This window comes from Solea solea, chromosome 5 (genome assembly GCF_958295425.1).
Source record: "Solea solea chromosome 5, fSolSol10.1, whole genome shotgun sequence".
NCBI lineage: Eukaryota > Metazoa > Chordata > Actinopteri > Pleuronectiformes > Soleidae > Solea > Solea solea.
In genome coordinates, this window is record NC_081138.1 from 26,060,153 (window position 1) to 26,084,030 (window position 23,878).

A 23,878-nucleotide genomic window follows, 5' to 3' on the forward strand; every position below is an offset into this window, starting at 1 on the left:
TATGGTTTTATATAAGAGGAGATGTATCACATCTGTTATTTCCGCTCACCCACCTACTCGCGGCGTACCTCACCCTCCTACTATTGTGCTGCACATGCAGCTCATGAGCTGAGTCATGATTTGTTAAAGTAAACAGCCCTTGGACTGATAGCATGAATACAGACTGGTAATAAAGCAAGGTAGTTATCCTCACCCCCATAAGAGCCCCTCGTGAAAAGAGAGATGGAAAGTGAAAGAGGGAGAGTGGGACGGAGAAAGAGACAGAGCTGTACGCGGCTGACAAGGTGCTTCGGAGAGATATGAAAAAGGTGAACGAGCTAAAAGGCTGCAGGAGGGAAGAAGTTGATCCTGCTTTGCTTTCAATCCTTCTTACTCTCATTATCGTAATAATGCAGAATCATGTAATTATTTTTAATCAGACTGTGAGTGCAACTGAGCCCCTTTTGTGTATCTATAATGCTAGGAACTATACAGGCAACACGTGACCTCTGTTTATCAAGCTACGTGGGTAACACATGATGAACTATCAGGCTGTGATTCCACTTTGAGGTGTGATTATATAGAACATAACAATCCTGATTGGTTTCTGTCTGACAGCAACACTTCCTCCTTCTGCATTTGTACGGTTTGTTTCTCTGGTAACTGATAGCGAAGGAGACACAACTGCAATCGCATACTGTACATTTGTACTATACTGCAAGCAACATATTCTCCAAGTCCACAGACCAACATAGTGGTGTTTTAACCACTTATGGCACTATTGATTTTTCCAGAAAAGCATGTTGGCTTCTCTGGAAATCGTCTTCAGTCATTCAGTCACAGTATTACTCCAGGACGTCCTCACACATACTGTGACAGGTGCCATGTTTGATCTCAACCTGAAGAAGTGGTAGAACTGTCCACCACCTTTTTTTTATTCAACTCTGCATCAGATTGTTTCCTCAAATACGTGCAAACAATGTCACTCTTGCATTATGTACTTTAATAATTGCCAGTCAAGTCATTGCAGCCCTACTTGTGAATATGCATACATACGGTATAACAGTACGTACAGTTTAATAATGTCATCACCTTGGAGGAGATCTTGTTTACAGTAGGTGAAATAAAACAATACTTATTTATCTACTAACGTCTAAAAATCGAAACTGGAGACTCACAATGTGAAACACCATGAAATACAGTATTGCTGGGTCTAAAATGCTTGATTAAAAAAAATAAAAATAAAGTAAACAAACAAAGAGATGAACACTACAACTGCAGTCATGGATTCTAATCTAACAATAACAATGTGCAAAGTGCTTCGCTTGCATTGGAGGCAACAATTACTTTGAGTGCAATCACGCTGCGCTTGTGTAGCTCCTGCACTTAAAACATTATATGCTAGGTTTGTGTTGAAGTGTGCAGACTTACTGCTATTTTAGCAACAATTATTCTTCATATATCATATTTTTTTGGTGTCATATTGCTCCTCTCTGTTTTCTAGTCCTTGTGTTGTTGTTGGTTTTCTTCTGCTTCCATCTTTATTGTTCTTTCTCTTCATAAAACTTTAACAACTTGTGCCAGTTAGTCAAGGTATGAAAACATGGTGTCCTGTGTCTGCAGCTTGTATATGTCTCAGTGTGCATGGCAGTGAGACCACCCTAGGGACAGGTATAGGTCTGTCTCTGTGTGTGTGTGTGTTATTTTTCAGCACATATCTAACAGAATGCATGTTGCAAAAAGGTGCAGCCTTGTGAGGGAGGAAAAATATTCCACCGTCTCTCTCTTTGCTTCAGCTGCCCTCTCGTTTCTTCCCCTCATTCATCTTCTCATTTCCTACTCTCTCGTTGTTTATTAGATGGAAAAAAGTCTCACTCCATTCTCATCACATCCATCTACTGACCTTTCGAGCGACACAATCTAGGATTTCAAGATTATTTTTGATGGTACATCAATTTACAGCAGTCTGAATGGCACCTCATTCAGTGGCTGTGCAGGTCTGCATCATCTGCATCGGCATGATGGAATTTCTGCTTTCAAGCTACGCAAAGTTAAGCACTATACAGTCGTTATTTGGTCATTTTTAATGTCCTCATATTTGTATAAATATATGAATATGAAGACATGGTTGTCTGTACATTAGAGCTCCTGCTTCAGGTATTGTCGGTTTTTGTTGTCAACAACAAATGTATATTTTACAACAGTTGTAAAAACTACAACAAGCAATACATATATAATATAGTGTAAAAAAACTATGTTATAAAATAAAGTTTATATAAAACTAATGCCACTAAATAAAAGTGGAGGTATCATGAGAGTGTGGAACATACAGTAAAGTGACTATTATTGAGAATTATGATCAATGACATGCTATTGCATTGACTGTGTCTTATCAATAAAACCTCGGCAGTTACACGAGATCTAACAACTTTAGGCACCACAAACTAAACTCAAGTGTCTATTTTTAACTTCTCGCACAGACTTTGGAATTAATGTGAAAATGACTTGAAAAAAACCCTCCTAGCATTTATCCTCTCTTTGGTATTCTGCGGACGCTCTCCATCGTTCCCCGCAACCCCTCCTCTCCTCTGTTCTTTCTCCCTCAGCCAGAGAAGTGCTTGGTATTCTAGGGATTGTCTGCTCTTCTTTCCTCCACAGTCTACTCTCCTCCTTTTTCTCAACCCTCTCTTCTTGTCTGTACACTCTCCTTTACTTATTTCTTCTTGCTTCCCGATGAACCTTCTTGCGGCCTCCTCCCACCCCCCACTGCTTCTTTTTTGTTAAACTACCTGGGTTCTTTTTTTCTTTTTGTTTTTTCTTACATTGTTTCAGTCAGTGACTTAGCATTGACCCCTTGTTGATATTCCACACTGCACACGACACATGGCATATAACAATGTATATTGCATACACTACCGTGCATCAACTGCATCTAATTTTCTGCTCCATCTGTTCCTGTCCACCATAAAATTGAACCACGGAGCAACGTTTGCTGTAAATTAACAAGCCACAAACAAGTTGTAAACTCCAAAGGATTGATATGATCTTTAACTGTAGTTAAAAAAAAAAAAAAAACTTTGGGAGATTTTTGAATGTGGGAGAGGTGCAGGACCTGTCCTCTGAATGATCTCTACCTGAGAGCGCTGCCCATTTATATTAATAACAGCAATGTGGACTCGCATAATGAGAAATGTGACCATGTGCCAGAGCTGCAAGGGGCAAAAATACGACATGAAAACACTCAAGTGTGAAGGTATACTGTTTTTAGTTTTTGTACCGAGTGAATTTGAAAGTATTGCTTGTTCTATAATCATTTTAAACTCTGCATTTTTATTATTTTGGGAACTTTTCAGGACAAGCAAGGCCAAGAACAATAAATTGAGGAAAAACATTTATTTTCAGAATTGTGTGGACTGTGTGAGTGAATTCATATAAAAGAAACTTTTGTCTTTGTTTTGATTCACGTCTAATAACAACTTTCCATTAACTTTGTCGCCAACTGTGAGTCTAAAATCCACTTTGCCTCTAAATCAAACTTTGCTTTCATCAATAAAAATCTGCTATGTCACAATTTATTGTGTTTCAGTCTTAAGTGTGAGTCACCCCCTAAAGTGGCATGATGCACTATTTCGCAAAAAAACCCCAAGACAAATTATTATTTCATGCTATTTTTATTATTATTTTTAAGTAAAAACAAACCCATGGGTTGTTTGTAAAAAGCTTTTTGTCTTCGCCGGTGATGACCCACTCAAACCCAAACCATGATTGGAGGTTAACGAAATCTTTAACAACAAGAATGTGGCATAATTTTCAAAAAGGATTTGTGAGTGTTTGTCTGTGGAACGTATGACTAATCCATAATCCTATATCAGTTCAATTTAGGTGGGAGGAGTTGAATCTTCAGGATACATGAAGATGAAGTGGGAAAAGAAAATAGTCACGACAGTGGTTGCTACATTAGAGGTAAAATCCTGTGAGATATGGACGTACTTACCTCATCTATGAATAGAGAAACTAAACAAAACTGAACACCAGAATGGAACTCCGGATTTAGGTAATAGATGCGTTAGAATTCAATAAAATATGCAGACTTTTAAAATGAGGGAATCTGTCTGAACTGCACTCGGAATTTCACTCTACATTCAGAACAACATACTATTTGGTGTTTCATTTGAGTTCCCACAGCTTTGATGTTCCCCGTGCGAGGCCAACATCGCAGTCATTCATCACCGCTTCAGGGTTGCTTCAGCTCAAATAATATCTGATTCTTTTTTAAGCGGGAGAAATTCTTTCAGTGATGCGGCCAGTGATGATGCTATTACTGTATGTTGAATCAATAGTAGGAGCAAATGAATTTCCATTTGGTGAGGACACTTCCCAGGATATATATAGAACGACAATTACTGCACAGAGTCTACACAACAGTTTTTTTCTCTTTTCTTTTTTTCTCCAGTCGTCTATAATGTGTGGTTGTTGGCTTTAAAGCAATTAAATGTCAGACCACAAACCTGTTAAGTGAGATTCATCTTAACCCTTTCATATCTAACCCTCAAAATGTCCCATCTGGACCTTTTTTGCTAAATTTAACCATAAAAGGACCAGAAGACGTCCTGTAACTATGTGCTTTTGCCCATTTTTCCAGCATAACTTCCTATATCTGGCAGTTATTTACAATTCACTGTATGTTATAAAACTATTTAAAATGAAGAAAATCCAAGAAGATTTATTTAGAAAAAATACTGCAGTTGGAATATGGAACACTATGAAACATATTTACAATAAACAAAAATTAAGTCTTTGTCTCTCACTGTGCAAAAACAGCCCAAAAAATGGAAACTAGGTGTTCTTCCCACTCTCTCTACCCTGGCGTCAAAGATGCTGATTACGGTGAAATTACCATAAAAACCACATGTTGGCTTTAACGTGCAACTTCTCAGCTTTCAGAAACTGTCGGAATCTTACCATTAGCACAAACCATCATGTAACTATACGGTTATGTAAAATAAAAATGAAATAAAAAAATGCAGATACCTTTGTTGTATAAAGTAATATTGTGTGTTTGTAGCAGTCCAGATTCTGAAGTCTGATTTTTACTTTGTTTTTGGATCAATAAGTAAGTCTACAAGGAAAACAAGGAATATTTAAAAGCTTATTTTGCTGAAATTTGTTTTATATATACACATTTATGTGTATATATAAAGATATGGATCCCAGAGCGATCTAAATTTTACATGCAGATATTCACTGGAGCTATTTAACGAGCCACAATCTGAATTTCATTACAATAATTTGCCTCTTTGTCATGGATGGCTCCGACTGGTGAGAGATTGAAGGTCAACGCCCGAGTTAAAACTCAAGACACAGGAAAAAAAACAGAGAGCATGACTGAGACGGCGTGGCTTAAATCATAGTGAGCAGACCCTTTCTGTCATGGAGATTGGAGCACAGATTGTATAAATGCTGCTTATCATCAGAAAGCGAGAAACATAGGGGATAGAAAAGAGGACATGGGCGATATGGTAATTCTAAATCTTTTTTATCTCTGTCCCTCAATTCACATTAGAGTGTTGCGTTGCAAGTAAATTGCACTGAATTGTAACTGCTGTGACAAAAACAGATAAGAAAATCTAAACTTGGGAAGGTCCCATGTCACAGTACTGGATAAATCCCATACTATATGTATTATATCTCCAGGGTGTAATGTTTACATTTCGGAAGTTTACTAAATGTGGCAGTGGACGTTTTGAGTGGAAATGTTGACTAAAATAATTAAAACTCAATGTTGGATTATATATAGTTATATATGGTTTCTAGGTCTAACTAAAAACAAACTTAGATTCGATAAAGAAGCTGCAGGAAGTTTCTAAATGACTTAGAGGAAAAACAAAATCCAAAATATTAATTTAAAGCTCATATTATTCACACACTGCTGCACTTTATTGACAGGAGTCTCCAGACGTACAAGCTATAAAAACATGTTGTGAGGAAGTTAGCAATAAGACCTCCTAGTCAAATCTAAATAAAATGAAGATTCATTCACTCCAAACAAGGCAAACGACAGGAATGACGCAGTGCAAATGAAGCACAGTAATTCATTTCAATTTCCACTCACTTGAGTATAATATTTGAAAAAATCCATGTGTGATGAAGTCAATCAATAGGACAGAAATTGTGAAAAGCAGCATCTACTCAGCGAATTACGTTTCCACTGAGTTTCATTTACTCTTTTGTTTTGTCTGAACTCATCATTGTCATTTTTGGAGATTTTAAAATTGGAGATGTTGTTTCTTGTTGGAGATTGGATTAAGAGCATTAGTCCAAATGAAGACAATTCCTGCAGTGATAGTGCAAATACAGTGACTGTGGATTTTCATTGCAGCATGAGGTTTACAGCCTGCTGCACATTCAGCTGCAACACTATGAAAAAAACAATAATAAAAAAAAAATTGTATTGAACTAATAAGCCACTAAAGAAAATCTTTCTTCCATCAATGGACTCGTAGCATACCTGGGCATCTTGGGCTTCGACTGACTCAGCACCACATTCATGGCACATCCGCTTAATGATATTTCTAACATATTTCTACCACAGTGCACACACTGGTGCCCTTAGTAAGTCACCTGCCAAGTCTAAAGCCAAGTCCAAATGAACGGTTGATCAGTTTTGTAATTAACAGACAGAAATTCCTTAATAAACAGTGACGTTACACTCTTTTCATCATCTGTCACATTTTACATCAAAGGAATAAAAGAAAATACAGTTCACAGACCAGAGGGTGACACCACACACCTTTCATGTGACACGCTTCAAAATAAGTGCTTTAAAAACTATATTTCATGTTTTTGTATTAACCGCTCAAGAAAATCAGTATTTTTTCTTTGTTCAAAGGCATCAATGGACTCTTGCCTTTGATGACTTTGAACTTGTCAACCCAAGACACAGACAGACAGACACCACTGCGTAATCAAGGAACTGGGGCAGCGTAACTGGGCATCTCAGGCTTTAACTGACACAGCATCACACGCATGTATTAAAGCAACACTTTTTACTGTTGCCATGACATCAAAGAGACACAGGCTTTACAGACACAAAGACTGACAGACGATCCAAAGAGATTTGTGTTTGGGTGGGTTTGTGTAGCGCTGTGTGGGGCTGTACTAGAACTTCACTGACCTTCTGTGTCAGAGCCTGGTTAACTTTCTGACACACTGTTGACTGAGTGAGTAGCCTGAGAAGAATTCAAGGGGAAACACTGATCCACGGTTATGTCGATAAATGTGACAATATTTTTGTTCAAAAGAAAACCGCACACACCGACCATCCATGTCTGACCCACATTACAAGTGCAAATGCAGCCAGTCACTTGAGATTGAAGGGGGGGAAGTGACAAATGCGGAGACACATTCTAGTGTCAGGTGTAAAATGATGGGCCGACTTATCTACTTGTGACTAAGAGAAAGACGTAATTCCAGGTCGAATCTGCGCCACAGAACAAGCCCGCGGACATGCTGACCATTCCCCCAACTGTGAGTCAGCATTTATATCCCAACCTTCTGCTTTCAGGAACTGCGCTGGGAGACCGGTTACAAACCAAACAGACTGAAAATAGCACATGAAGGGTGCTAAGTTCAAACCACTTAGATGTCATATTGACTTGACTGCGTGGTGGGAAGTTGATTACCCACTCACAACACTCACTGCAAGTATGTGTTTGTGACAGCCAGGGAATCTGTGTCCATGCTCAAACGCAATACTTTGATGATGGTGGTATCACCCCAAGACACTCCTCTGCTTCCCAGCCATGGACACACACAAACACACACACACACACACACACACACACACATACACAGACATTGCTGCTTTGATCGATGTAGCTGACTACTGCTGGCGTCAGTAACAACAGCGTTATATGACACACTCCCACAGTGAGGAGCTTCCTGTGGCGTTCCAGTCAATATGGGTTAATGGTGTAACGGACTGCTTCTCCTTTTCCTCTCACTCTGTGTTGCTCTTCTGCTCCTTTTATCTCTGTCACACACGCGCACGCACGCACACACACACACACACACACACACAAATATGTAGCAGCATCTCTTTCCAAGTTGACAAATCTACCAATAGCCCTTCCTTTCTTCAATGATTTGCTATGTTTGCGCTAAGAAGCTTCCCTGCTGAAATGAATCCATTGGTTTTGACTAAACCCGCCAACCTATTATTCTCAATAAAGGGCACAAAGACAGTGATAGGAGCAGAGTCTAACAGGTCGATGGCAAACTTAAATAGGGAAATAGAGAAATGTCAGTCACACGCCACCAAAAGAATTTCCAGCGATGTGTTGTATTGTGTCTCCGTTGGTCGCAGTATAATTTCCGTTTTCATATATGTGTGTGCATAACTGCTCTAGTATAAGAAACTATTACATGTGTCAAAGCAATTTGCATTAAATTACATTATATACTGTATAAAAAAACATTTTACCATTTTCCATTTCAAATGGATATATGTATGCAACCCATTTCCTCAACAAGCTAATCAAAAGGAAATCCAAATGATACGTTTCCCCCCCTGGAATGACTGAGACTTGTTTACTGTCTAAATTTTGCTCAGAGAGATGGAGTTTGTGATGCAGCAAATATTATTGTTATCATTATTATTATTATTATTATTATTATTGTGGCTCAACAGTATCATTCCTACATATGAATCGCTCAGAGGAAACATACATGATATCACCTTTAGTTATGAGTTTGTGGAGAGACAAATAATATGATAATTTTGCCTGTGAATGTATGTATATATATATATGTATATATATATATATATATATATACATATATACATATATACATATATATACATACATTCACAGGCAAAATTATCATATTATTAGTCTCTCTACTACATATATGTGTATATATATGTATATACATAAATACACATATACGTATATATAGATATATAGATATATATATATATGAAATAAAACTTTAATATCTAACAAAACATGTTACTGTTGTGCTTTAAAAGCCTGGTTTCATGCCAACAAAGATGTGATGTGGGTGCAAAGAACAGAATGTAGTGACTTTCTCATTAATACTCATTCATTATATCAAATGTTATACAAAATGTATTATTGGTGGGAGCATTTTTGGTAATGGATGATTGCTATTGTTATGTCATTTCTTCCCAGTAGAGTTAATACAGCATTCTATATAAGGAAGTGACAGGAAACCACCTCTCTGAGGACATTTATTTTGGGTTGGTGGGGGACTGGCACATGTACTGGCACACTTTCCATAATCTCTACAGGAAGTAATTTCAAACACACAGAACTTTTGCATTTTTTGTGAATATGTTGTGAATTTATTATCCATGTGTGTATGAATGAGCAGGCCCCCTCCTGTTTCTCTTTGAACTTGCCAAAGTCGCTATGGGTTTACCTGGTATGGGAGTAAACTTAGTGAATCAATAAATAAAAGGCGTCCTAATTCAAATATACTCCTCAAGGAGGTTGCTTATAAACTTTTTTTTTCGGGATGGGTTGATTTCAGATGTTGCTCAGCCTAGAATTGTCTGTTCAGAAGCTGTTGCTACTGGGACGAAAGCATGTGCAAACAATGATGTTTGATTCCATTTTATGATTGAACGTGCGTGTTGATACAGTCACACACATGAATGACTGAGGGCAACTGCACACGCATCACTTACTGCATGTGGGTCGTGCAGGAAATGATACACACTCCTTATGTTCAAATCTGCTCTCCCAACCCACTGCCAGCCAGACAGCCTCTCTTTTTTGGGGAGCAGTTTGGAAATGTCGTGTCCGACATTGTAAAGTATCATCTGATTCAACAAGACTAATCCAACTTGGCTCCCAAACAAGAGTCAATGACGGCCAAACTGAACTCCAGGCTAAAACACATGGTAGATTTACTTCTTCTCACTAGAAGCAAATGTTTATTTCTTGCACAGAATTTCCCCAAATGGGAAGCATGTGCTTGTGGACCATGACCACACCAACCATGAAGTACCACATACAAAGTCCATTTTCACGTGAATAATGTCGTGCAAATCTAGTGGATCTTGCAAACATAATGTGACTAACTCGAGCTCAGGCAAAAAGATTTACATGAGATCCGTCATCCGTCATCCGACATCCGTCCGTCCATCCATCCATCCATCCATCCATCCATCCATCTTCTACCACTTTATCCGCTGCTTTCCTCTTATCACAGAGGGAGAGAATAGGAAAATATTCCCAGACGACTCAAAGAAGTAAACACAAATGATCCTGCATCCAAATTTGCTTGATTGATCTAAATACTTGCTTCTTGTTTGGTCTGAACACAAAGGAAAGTCATTTATGTGTCAGGTCCTTATAAAAAAAACTTTACTGTATATTTTAGAAATGATTCCTCTGAATATCTTTTTCTGTTGTTGTCAATACCAATATGCTATTTATTTCTGCAATGGCTATTTGTAGCCTGTGTAGCAAAATTCTGCTTAAAAAAAAAAAAAAAAAGAGAGAGACACCACGAAGATATATATCCAGCTAAAGGCATCGGGGGGGGGAAATTCACATGAATAAATCTTTCTTATATGTAATGTCGTGTCTGAGGACCAAAAATCCCAGAGCAGTAGTATGCAATCTTTTTTACATTTCTACCAGTAGTTGGTGGCTAAGGGGCTCAAGTCAGCAAGATTTAGAAGCTCCTAGAAGTGTTCCTAATGGATTCTACACTCGTCTGCACAGTGGAGAGGCAGAGAGTGTCAGAGAGATGGATATATAGACAGAGAGAGAGTGTGGAAATGCCATCACATCCACACATGGGCCTCTTACACATTACATGTTGTAATGCAGTGTACAAGTGGACGTATACTGTAATCACCTATAGGTGTTGTATATTCCCACATGGCACATGTGAGTGGACACCATGTGATGAACAGCTGGTGTTGTCCAGTGGGTACATGGTTGCAGATGTCTATACATTTTCAGCAGTGGTGGTTGCTGATCTTTGAAACAGGGAAAGCTTATTTCAGATCAAGATATTTATACATACATTTCAATAAAAATGAATGAATGAATGAAGAACTGGAACAAGGAAACATGTTAATTATGTTAAACTAAAATGCTAAAAACAGTTTTTATGCAGAGTGTATATGTACAAATGAAAATGAGCGATATCCCTGAGCAAATAACACACACCAAGCAGCTATTTGTCTACAAACTTCCCTCACAGACGCCACACAGGACTGAGGCAGAAAAGGCTCCGCTGTCGTGTATGTTTCTGCAACGCTGTCAATCCTTCAATCATCATGCGGAAGCCCAGCTTCCGCGCCTGCCCACCTCCCCACCCACTGTCGTTGAAGCTGAGCTTCTGTGGAAGTGACCTTTTGGCCGCATTTGTCAAATCACCGTCGAGTTCACAGTGTGAACGCACCAATAGAGAACAGACAGACCCTAAGTGTATGCACTTGTGTTTAAGTCTCTTTCAATGGTTTCCAATTCATGTTCACAGAAGTCCCTCAACCAGGGAGGAAACTCTGCAGCTTTATCCTGGGGATTGAAAAACCGAGCACTTGGCCTCTTTCTTTGACTGAGTTATAGTGCATGTGTGTGTGTGTGTGTGTGTGTGTGTGTTTAGATGACACTTGAATCACTTGAAGATGATAATTCCGCTTTGTCTTTAATGTGTTGGTGCGGAGTCATTCACGCTCTTCTCTTCCGCTCACACACAAACAGCTCGACTGTTTTGCATACTCAAGATAATAATCAACAGTTATGAAAATGAACAGGCTTCATTCATTACTGCTGTTTACTGTATTTTTCAGTCATGATGTGAAACGATCAATTTTTTTTCCTCCTTAAAATAATGAATTAAATGGCATTTTCATACTTCTGTTATGTGGCATTTACCCATTAAAATACATTTGTTAATACAAAAATAAAATGCATACATTTTTCATTCGGAATGGATTTATTATTCCCTGTCATATTGTATTCATATTTTATCGCACATGCTCATTTTAAAGTATAAGATATTTGTCATGAGGGTTTGACATATTGAATAAACAAGATGGTAAATTATATAGCATTGTTTTATAATGTCAGTTATGCAATGAAACAATGACACAAGCAATATTAACTGAGTCAGAAGTTTGTCAATGTCATATGTGAATAAAGCGAATGAAATTGTGTTTGGTGTTTCATGAACATGTTGACAAATTAAAGTTGCGCCACAGTAACTAGCAAAAGTCAATTGACTTAATTGGTGAATTTAAAGGTTTTCTGATATGGTAAAAGTTCAGTTAACATAACCTTACACATTTTTCTGCAACCTGTTGTTAAAAATACATTAAATTAAGTTTATGTTTCAATGTTGAGGGGACAGTTAAGTGGCTAAAGTCCTTTAACCACTGAGGCCTTTTTTCCTAATAGGTAGTAACACTTCACAGATGTTTTGGTAAAGAGCGGAAGGTGGAAATGCAAACTTATATGAGGGAAGGCAATCAGTCACTAAAACTTTAAATATTTATACATTGTTAGCATTTGGTACCATGAGTGCTTAACACTTGCTAAGCTTCCAGCAGGGATATGTACATCTTTTGCCATCACAAAAAAACACAAGTATTGTGGAGCGAGGGTCCGAGTGGGAGGAGAACTTTGGTTCTTGGACTCAGACGCAGCAAATCTGAATATTTTAATTTGTTTATGGTTCTTTTGTGAGGGAGAGAGAGATAGACTGAAATGGTAATGAGGGAGATGTAAGAGCTGAACATGCCCCATCCAAGACCCCAATGCACCTGAATACCAAATAAGCAAAACACCATTATAGTGAATAAAATATAAGTGAATTACTTTCGAAATATTTTATGTTGAACTTTTGTGCTAAACTTTTATTTATTGAACCTCTTACTTTAAAATTGTATGCAGGTAATAATGATAATGATTTCTATCTGTCTATCTATCTATCTATCTATCTATCTACTTATCTATCTATCTATCTACGGTATCTCTCTCTCTATCATCTATCAATGATCAGTCACAGTACAAAGAGCAGCAGAGATAAAGGACTTGAGTGAGTACCAGTATCTCTCTGCACCACTGCACAGGGAAAAGTGAAGTGATTTAACCATTGATTTGAAGTTTTTGCCAAGTCCAAATCTCTGTAAATCTCCCACCGGTAATCCTTACCCATCTCGTTAAAGGTTCTGCATACATATTTAATATGAAAAAGCCGTGTCCCCTTTTTAAATGTTGTCTGGATGGGATGAACTCAGTGAATCCTCTGCCCTGCGACACAGACACATGCTGAACGTTGATGACATTTTACCCTCTTATAGACAAACCGAGCCAGCGAGTGTGATGCTCCATCTCGGTGATATATGTCTCCCATCTCACTAAGTTTCTGGTATAGATTTGGGTCACCTTGCTTGAGGGTATCCACACTGTGTTTGACCGATTTCTTTCTTGCTGTCATAGCGTCCAGCCTCCCTCGCAGCATTTAACTACCTTGAATAATATCTTGCTAAGTTTTGCACTAGGAGTCTTTAAGGCCTTGAATTTCAATGCATGACATATCTTCTTCTGTCTTTCTGTCTCTGCCACAGCTGACTTTACTTACAACTCCTCCTGCACTTGTAATACTAACAGTCCGGTGTTATATGTAATGAATCCTCTGACTGTCCAATCCCATATTATGTAGCTGTGAACTTCAGTAAAATACTTTCCGGATATTTTTTTGTCAAATTCTGTGTCTTTGACTTTTGCTTAGAGCCACACACTGATCACACTGAGACAGCCACCAGAAGTCCCTTGTGCTGTAATGATGATATATGAGGGGATGTTTCTCCTGCTAAATAATGTTGTCATACACTTAATGTGGTGAGACATCAAACTGGAAATATTCACAGATGTAAAATCCACCCCTTCTGTCAATCTCCGGCTCCCTCATCTTCCCAGCCATCTCCTTTGCACACCTCACTCTTTTTAAACCTCTCTTTCTCTTTTTGCTTCAGGGGAAATTAATTGATGATTATCTTGTCCTGCAGAGCTGGTTTGCAAAGTTGCTTTTTTAATCAGCGAGGCCTCACTTTCCGCCACTTACAGCTACATTTGTCCCACCGTCCCTCTCTTTCTTTCTCTTCATCTATTCCTCGCTCGGGCTTCTTATCGGTCAGCTATGTGTTCAGACTTATCCTCCAATTTAGGCTGCTTTAATAAAAGGACAGAACAGTTGAAAAGGTTTGTGAACAGGACTCGCTATTTACACAGAAATGGGGGAGACAAGTCGTTAAAGAGAGTAACAAGGCAGGGTTGAATAGATTCTCTGTTTGTGTGAATTAGTTTGAAAGAACGGTGCAAATAGTTGTGAAGGGGAACTAAAAAGAGAAAGTAGATGCTGGGGGGGAAATTGTATAATAACCGTTATTTCATTATATTAAATTACATGAAGTTAAGTTCAGTGGGTTTTTTTCAGTCCTTGAGGAAATCTATTTGCAGCATGAAGCCATGGAAACACCAGGAACAATGGCCAAAACACGAACACACAAAGAAGACAACAGAGTGTACAACAAAACCTCGGCAACAGACACTTGTCCTATCAATGTGCAGAAAAGACACCAAGACATTAGGAAGATGCAGGACACGGACACTTCAGAGCACAGTAATAAAATCAAAGAGTGTACGCCCACATTCCCACACATGAACACAAGTTCATGTAAGACTGAATCCAAATGTCCACAGTGAGGTAAGTCATCACTGCAGTAACTGATTCACCTGCTTTAGTCTAACGGAGGAAGAAGTTAGAGATGGAAGATGAAAATAAACGTTCATATGCAAAGTATAACTTTACACTCACACTGCAATGTACCATCAAACATTCACCCTTTCATTCTCACATCCTCCTTGGTTTCACGTTTACTTGGCTAGACAAAAACTAACTTTTTGCTTGTTTTAATTTGATTATAATTACTATTCAAAATGAAATCACATGTTCTGTGTCAGGGTTGAACGACAGAAATGTAACAGAGATTTAGTTTCAAGTCAAGAAGATCTTAATGGAGCAGGGATTAATATAAGTATGATTTTTGAGGAATGTAATTGGATTACAAGTTCCTACAAATCTGACAGCTGTCTGCCTTCTATGATATATTTATAGTTCTTAAACTGCAGTTCACAAACCAGATCTTGCAGCAGTTTTACCTGGAGGAGTATCATAAAATACTTGCTGTAGACCAGTGCATGTGAGTGTAGTAAAGCTGAAGGATTTTGACCAGAATATGAAGCAGGGGAAAAATAAGGTGAGCGTCAACTTATTGCTCACAGCGTTGCATCAGATTTGTTAAAAAGAGTTTTTTTTTTTTTTCCCCTTGTAAACAGACATAACTTTAGAGTGCATTGAAATACAGAGCGAGGGAAGCCAAGTCTGACTCATGTGGTCACAGGAGATGCATCCAGGATGTATTTTTATTTGAACTTGTGATTTTCTGTTGTGAGATATCCCATGTTTGTAACTGAAAACTTTTCTTCAGAGAGAGAGAAAGAGAGATCGAGCTTTAACTTTTCCGGTGCCAGTTCTTGTGCTCGCTTGCTGCACAAAAAGTGTGTGTGGCTGAAAACAGTTAACGATAAATGATCTTATTAAGTGTGAAATGTATGCAACTGAATTCGGTGGGTCTATGTTCACCACTGTATTTCAACGTCGGTCATAATGGTGGTACTCAAAGAGCTCAGTATTTTGTCAGGTGGTATGAAAAGTTTGAGAACCACAGTGATACATGGCACACATACAGAGAGAGAGAGAGAGACAGAGAGAGAGACAGAGAGAGAGCGAGAGGTGAAAGAGCAAGACAGAAAGAGAGAGAGAGAGAGAGAGGGAATTACTCCTGAGGCAACAAACACACTTAGAGGTCCCCATAGATGTGAACAGAACAGTGGAAATAAAAAAATATATATAGACAAAGCACTTGCTTGAGAAAAAAAAGGTTGAATGGCTGTCAGCTTTGCTTTCATGCACATACACACACTTCCAGGAATACACACACACATACACACACTAAACAATAGTGTGTGATAAAAGAAAACACACTGACCTATACAAAACACATACACACATTGTTGTACAGAGTTCTTAATGGGGAGACATAATTCATTTCCAAGCCCCTTATATTAACCAAACCAACTAAATGTGTAACTGTAACCCTTCACATCCTCTTTACCTAGCCCTAAAATCAAGTCTTAACCCTCAAAAAAAGCCCATTTGACATGTTGCTTTTGCATTATTTGTGAGGACACTCATAATGCATAATGTCTTCCATAGCCCTAGTCCTAACCCAATTCTAACCCTGACCCAGACCCAGTACCCTGACCTTAACCTAACCCTACCCCTACCCTCAGCCTAACTTTAAAACATGTCTTCACCTTGTGATCTAGTAATGTATGTTACGGGGACTTGAATTTTGTCCCCACAAGGAAGATAAGTCCCCATGACGTGACTGTGTTAACACATTTAGGTCCCAAGAAAATCAGGAAGACCAGGTATGCACACATATTGTATTTGATATTTAGACTTCATGATTCATAGATGCACCATTATACAAGGCTAATGGAGGACTTTCTGTGCATGTGTGTGTGTGAGTGTGTGTTCTCAAAAAAGTCAGGCCAAGCATTTAAGCCACATCCCAACAGGCACGCAGACATGCCACAGTCCACAACAGGCCCTGATATGAAAAGTGACCTCTCTATGTGAGATATTACAGGATGAGTGACCTATAGATTATGAGTTCATCTGCACAGTCCCACCTGATGTCGGGACAACCAAGATTGCTTCACTGGGCTGTGAGCCAAGAGTCACCCACACTCAACTATTGATATAAAAAAGTTATTATCATAAACCAGAAGCAGAGCAACAGGAAGCAGAGGAATGTGCTACATGTAGCGCTAGCAATTGAGAGCTCACTAAAAAAATCCATACAAAATAATACTATCTTCAAACGCTAAGTTCTTACAAACCAGTGCCAGTTTGATTAAATCAGACATCGTTACACGACGTATCACAAACAAATATGATGACGTCAATCATATGAGACGCCAATGTAAGCCAGAGCTGTGTGTTAATGAGCTGCCTGCGTGTGGACTGTGCCAAATTATAATGATAAACACTAAGTTATTCCAGGGGTGATTCAACATATTAGCTCATAATAAAAACCTGGATTAAATATGTTCCTTTACTTTAACATCATCTGCACCCAAAAAACCACTGCCACCAAGTCCACTCGGTACTCCCACTGCAGGATCCCGTCATTTAAAAGCTTTATACCAAACAAAATGGATTTTTTTCCAAACAAAGCACTTGTTGTTACTGTTGTGATTGTACTTCAAGAACGACATCACATCAGCTTTTCATGTTGGCACAAATCCAAGTGTTTTTTTTGTTGTTGTCGCTGACGAGCGCAGCAGGAGGTAACAATGTTAGTGCAGACTAAGTGGCTCTGACGTCAATGTGAGTACCAAACAATATTAGAAGATGGCACTTGCTGGAAGATTTTTACAGGAGGTTTGTGTTTTGTTTGGTTTTTTATTTCTCGTGTGACTGCAATACCCCGATCCTCACTTCCAATATTTTCCTAACAGTTCCTGATTGTGTGGAGTGTGTTCAAAGTAATGTTAAAAATAAATAAATAAAACATTACCTTATTCTAGAAAGTATAAAAACACAATAACATCAAATGCAGGAGTGAAGTGAATGCAACTTCATATTATACATAATCCAAGCAATTTTAACGCCCGTTAAAATGCAGCAAAGACATTTTAGGGCCAAATAAAATCTGATTTATACATTTAGCACTTCTTAAGAACACTCAGAAATCCAGGCAACGTGCAACTATCTTATTATGTGGCATTATTTATTCATGCCCATTAAAAAAACACTGTGGCATTCAAACACATTGTCCAGCATGGTTCATTCGCTCTGGTATTGTAATCTCCTATTTTCCTGTGTCTGACATTCAAACATCACTATCCACACTCACACACAGGGTCTTACCTTCATACACAGCTTTGAAGCCCTGAGCACTGACGGCAAAGTCTGTGGTAAACCACAAGGCCAATATAGATCCACTGCTGACTATAGGGGAAGGCAGCATGAATCCCGACAACCTGGAAAACACAAAGAAATGCTTAAAACAAACGTCGGTGAAACCCAGCACGACGGCTGACTGTTGACTTCTGAGAGAAAATAATGAGCCGACATCAACTCTGAAAACCCCGGCGAACAGCAGCGCGGTAAAGAAGTATGTGGCGGTGAAATACAGGGCTGATGTTGTGGAGGAGACCTCTGGCCCTGAAGCCATAAAGATCCCTGCTGGCCCAAAATCCTTCAAGACCTCTCTCTTTTTGTGTGTTTTCCTGAGTGTTCCTGCTCTCTGGATTCCTGCCGTCTTCTCCGGCGAACAAGAGAAAGAGTGATGGCAGTGATTTTCACACTCTGTGTAAATCAATCTTCAATACACCAGTGAAGAACTTAGCCAACCAAATACTGTATATATATGTATAATGAGCACAGGCAAATGCTGTCGTAAGTGAAAGGAGTGTTCACTGTTGACTGATAATAGGCAGACTCTTAATTACGGAGTTTGTGCGAAGTAGCCTGTATCACTTAACTGTAAGGTGATGGATAATTAATGATTTAGGCAGAGGATTGGAAGGTTTCTGAAGCAAATAAAACTCAAGTGAAAGAGATATAATGTGTATTGTATACAAGGCCAAAATAATCTGGGTTGAAAACTTGGCAAGGAATCAAAAATATTTCAAAGTACAGTCAGTATCCAACGTTTTCACATTTGATGGATGCATATAGATATAGTTAACGACAATGCACATTAGTTAACCATTTAACACCGAGTTTGTGCAAGTGAATTATCGTAATTGCGAGACGGTTTGGGCTATCGGAAAAAAATCTAATTGTTTCTGAAAGCTGAGAAGTTGCACGTCAAAGCCAACATGTGGTTATTACGGTAATTTCTCGTGTATGCGAGTATTGCAAATATGAGTGTTTGCCATGTTGTCTTGATCGTTGAAGTATTATTTTAGCAACCTTGACTACAGCCCTCGGCATTATCATCTGATTTTTATTTTTATTTTATTTAATTCTCTTTCTTCCCTGCAGTTTCCCCTCCTGATTCATCCTGGCTTCATTTTTGATTCATACAATGTACATGTGCGTCAAAATGTGCCTTTTTTTTTTAAGTAGAGCAGAATGCAGGAATTGACACCATTTTGGAGTGTCTATGAAAGTGAGCTAACTGCACTGCACAGTGTTAAAATAGCACTTTGCTATATTCAAATCAAGAAAACCATGATAAGATAATAGACAACATTCTTTTTTTGTGTCCTTGTCCTTCACTTCACACAAAAGTAAGCAGCGGTGAAACATGTGGGGAGACAAAACCACCTGGGAGTAAGACAAATAAAGGGAGTATAAATACAGACAACACAACAGAATTCTTGCTAACACGATCAAAGCTGCATTCTGTATCCTCTGTCATTTTATTTTTCATCATTTGAAAGGTCGGGGGGGTCAACAGAGACAATGAAATAAAGTAAAAGTGTGTGTGTGTGTGGGGGGGGGGACAGAGACAGTCTGAAAAGAGAGGTAAAGACAGACAGAGGGAAAACATAGAGGTCATGCAACAACTACTAAGCAAGAGAGAATGTAATGGAAAATAATAAACAATTGTAATCCACTGACCTCAAAGGAAGGACACAAAAGACAGACGGGGAAAGGACGAAGGCAGCGTATGAAAAGAGTCAAACAGACAGAGAGACGGTGTCTGAAGAGTCTGGGGAAGGACAGGACAAACATGTGACACGTGGTGAGGAGGAAAGAGGAGACAAGGGAAGTGAGGAAGAAGAGGACCCCCCCCACACACACACACCTTCCCTTTCATTTCTTTCCCATTTTGCAGGTGTAAATGAGATTTTAAACACAATAGTGTCTAGCAGCTCTGTCATTTCCCCCCTTCAATTGTATGCGTTGACCCAGTGTTCCCACTCCTGTGTGCTATGTTTTTTTTGAGACATCCGTCCCTCTGTGGCTGAGCTGATCATTTCATACCTCTATGACAAGTTCATATACTTCAATTTGAACATGCAAGTGAAACCTAACCTGACAAGAATGAGTCCTTAATTAACAGTAGTTAAGGATTCAGTGAGCTTGGTCGATGACACCTTCTTGTACGTGTATGTGTGACGCACTTGTGTCACCATCAAAGACGACGTCTGTCTTTGTCTAATACGTGCACACTTGTGTCATGTTTAGCTAAAATCTCTTGCACGTCATTTCATCATTTATGATTTTTTTATTTTTTTTATCATATATCCTGTTTTGTGACACCATGGATTTTGTAGAATTGCCTCTCTTTTCTTTTTCAGTCTGTGTGCTGCATTTTCAGTGGCCCTACTATTATCCAAACTAGAAAGAGAATTGCCTGCTCACAGGCTTTAACAGATTACGTTGGTGGTCCAGTGGTAACACCAGCTGTTTCACCCCCATATACAGCATATGTATATACATACTGTATACAATGGTAGTAAAGTAAAAGTGAATCCTTTGGAATGACCTGGATTTCTGCATAAATTGGACATAAAATGTGACAGCACAGTCTTCTTAAACTGATGCCTCACACACAATTATATGTTTTCATGTTTTTACTGAACACATGTAGGCATTCACAGAAACAGTATGTGAAACCATGGATTTAATGGTTGACCCTTCTTTGGTAGCAATAAGCTCAACCAAATCCTTATGTATGTTTGTTTGGTTTTTTTTGTCCATGTCCAAATGAAAGGTATTTTACAGTCAGTTTTTGTACTGTTTTATATTTCCTGCCCAGGGACCACAGATGCAAAGCAGCTATATAGCAAACTCTGGCTTAGTGGTCCTGTTAAGACTTAGTGCTCATGTGGCACAGATCTGTGCCGGATGTGCACCCATGGTAATTTGCCATGGGAAAAATGCACAACTCCTTATATGGACAACCTGGGTGTGTGTGTTTATAAGTCACATATGAAATAATGTTTTCATCAGATTGCATAGGTTGTGCTGAAAAAAGTATATAAGACACTCTACTTTGCACATTCTTATAGCCTCTGTATACGTTTTAACGAAATGATCAGGGTTAAAGAAATAAGTTGAACTAAACCGAAACACAACTAACCCTTCAGCAAAGCACAACATAGTGTGTAAACCTAAAAAGGATAACCAAATACTTTTCTGTTCTCCAAAGAAGTGAAATTGTGTCGAGACCAATGATTTTCTATGTGCGCATGTGCATTCAGGTAGTGAAGAGTATTGTCAGTGGTTCTACTGTTTCCCTCCTGATTCAACCAGATCTTACGGCTGTTTGAAAATTACACAGCAAAAGTCTGCCGGCTTTAGAGAATATGACTGTTCATCCAGCCCTTCTCCACCAGTCAACCTGCTTATGTAATCAGAAAGCCACTCGGTGATTCCAGTCATGCTTTACAGTCAACCAGCCAGCTTGCCTGTGTGCCTTTCTGTTGCTGCGTACATCTGTCTGACAGCCCATCTGTATCAGCCTGTTTAACAGTCTATCTCACGCTCTGCCTGCCAGTCTGCCACACTGTCGGCATGTCTCATGTTGACAGACCCTCATGTTCTAAGGTTATTGTTTAGATTGGATGGTAGTGCAGTAATGAGGCATGCCATGGTATTGGAGAACAGCATCAGTGCTATTTCCATTATCATTACACGACCACACTTTCACAGATTAGGCAGGAGGGAGAAAAAAAAAAAAAACTTGGCATATGTGTAAACGAGTCAGTCCCTCAAAAGATTGCAGCTGCTGCAGTTTGGCAGCTCCTCAGATTTGCACAATATGATAACAGAAACCCTGGAGATTTTTTGGTAAAGCTGTGTGTAAGATTTTCATGAAAGGAGTGACAGCTGGGAGTACTTCAAAAATTGGCATTCCTAACTTGTAGTCAATGACCCTCGAACTGGGGCCCAAACATGACCACGGAATAATAAATGAAATCAGGGAAAAGAGTACAAGAGCTACAACGTGAGAGGCAAAACCCCAAGACACACAGGTAGAATCTGATATTGTTGTGAGAATATTATTAATAAGTTGCGAATAGGCACAGTGGCCTGCAGCTGTTGTTTGTGATATGATGTTGTATTTTGGTATAATACTGAATTTTCAAGCAGTGATGCCTTACTGTAAACTCTTACTACTAGTATATATTATATCTTCTGTCACCTACAATAGGCTTGCAGTGGTATTCTGGGCTCGCAGTAAACCATATGAAAATGGATTTGTTATCATGTCCTTTTGCTTTTTATCTGTGCTACAAAACACACACACACATACACAACTGAATGGAAACTCTCAGTTGCACAATGGAAACTCATCTCTCCTTTTCAGCTGCTTCACACGTCAACTCATGCCACTGCACCAATTACACATGCAGGAAAACAACAAAGAGAGAGAGGCTCAATTCCATTCATAACGTTAACCAAGTGGCAACCGGTCATAACATCACCAGGAACCGAGCTGTTCTAAGCTGTCAGTAAACCATTATTATGGACGTTAGGCATTATTATAACGCACTTGTCCGCAGCAAAGTGGTGACATGGGAGAAAACCTAAAACCTGGGAATACTGTTGGGACAGTTTTTGGTGTGTGAAAGAAACTGCAAACAGGTTTTGCTGTGATTAGCATAGCTAGTTTCTTTGGATTCAGTTAATCTGGGAAAAAACTTAAAGCCTTAAGGGATAGTTAGCCTTCATACTACCAACCTACATCAAAAAGTGTAACACACTATATGTGAATGTGCAAAAATGGAGGGGTAAGATTGAGCCTCTGAAAAAGAAAGTAATAATGAGATTACTCTTGATATTAAAATTATTCAGAGAGCTACTGCATGTGCCAAAAAATTGAGTCTTGTAACAATGGCATCAAGATACTGTAAAGTAATTCGATTTACTATACTTCTTAGTCCCCCTCACCCCCCTTCAATAAAAGTTATTTCCTACTTCTGCAAATGCACACATCACGGTCAAGGCACGATGACCTTTATCATGCCACTGCAGGTGAATATTGGAGCTATAAGAAGTCTACCAAGCAGAAAAACCTCAATAGCTTTTTTACAATTTTTTGAAGTGATTAGAAACTGTAAGTCAGTTAGCCAACTCACACGGAACAGATTAACTGTGAATGTAGAAGAAGAAAAGCATTGAAGTTCCACATCTAGGCTTTGACCTTGTCATTTCAAACCGAGGAGTGGAGGGTGGGGGGGTATTAACTTCTCCTTGAGGAGACATAGGCATAGAGGCTGCACGTGCACCCTTGAAGGAAGTTGGCTTTTAAATTATAAATGAGTCGTGTGAGTAATCTGGCAGCAGACAACATCTTAAAAAAATATATGCAATCATTAAAATGGTTGCATATGCTGAGTGTAAAATGGAAATTATTACTTAAATAATAATAAAAAAAACTGTTTTACTTTCTCTCACACTTGAAAACTTAAGAATCATCTCTTTTTTAGTTTGCCCAAAGAAAATAACTCTATATTTGCCATAAAATATTCCAGATGGCCTATGAATTTGATTGTGCTGCCATAAACGACTTCCAGAGGTTACTGCTCCCCATGTTGGTGCGCTCATTTGTTTACAGTAAATACACCACCGCCTGTAAATGAATGTGCTGCTGAACAATGGATGTTTAATGTTGATCTCCTGTCTCTCCTTTATTAAGGATTTATGTCCGTATTGAACAGAGCTGACTGACTGCGCGTCTTCGTCTGTGGGTGTTATGCAGCGTTTTTCTACCACTGTGTTTGACAACGTGCATCAATCACACCTTCACAAT

The 23,878-nt window shown here is 38.8% G+C and overlaps 1 protein-coding gene across 1 annotated transcript in view; it reads right to left on the reverse strand.

The window, feature by feature from the left end:
* LOC131459883 (CUB and sushi domain-containing protein 1-like) overlaps window positions 1-23,878 on the reverse strand; it is a 284,673-nt gene that overhangs the window by 234,572 nt on the left and 26,223 nt on the right. Inside the window, exon 2 of the mRNA XM_058630020.1 lies at window positions 18,031-18,143. Coding sequence (XP_058486003.1) covers window positions 18,031-18,143 — 113 coding nt within the window. The remainder of the gene's footprint in view (window positions 1-18,030; window positions 18,144-23,878) is intronic.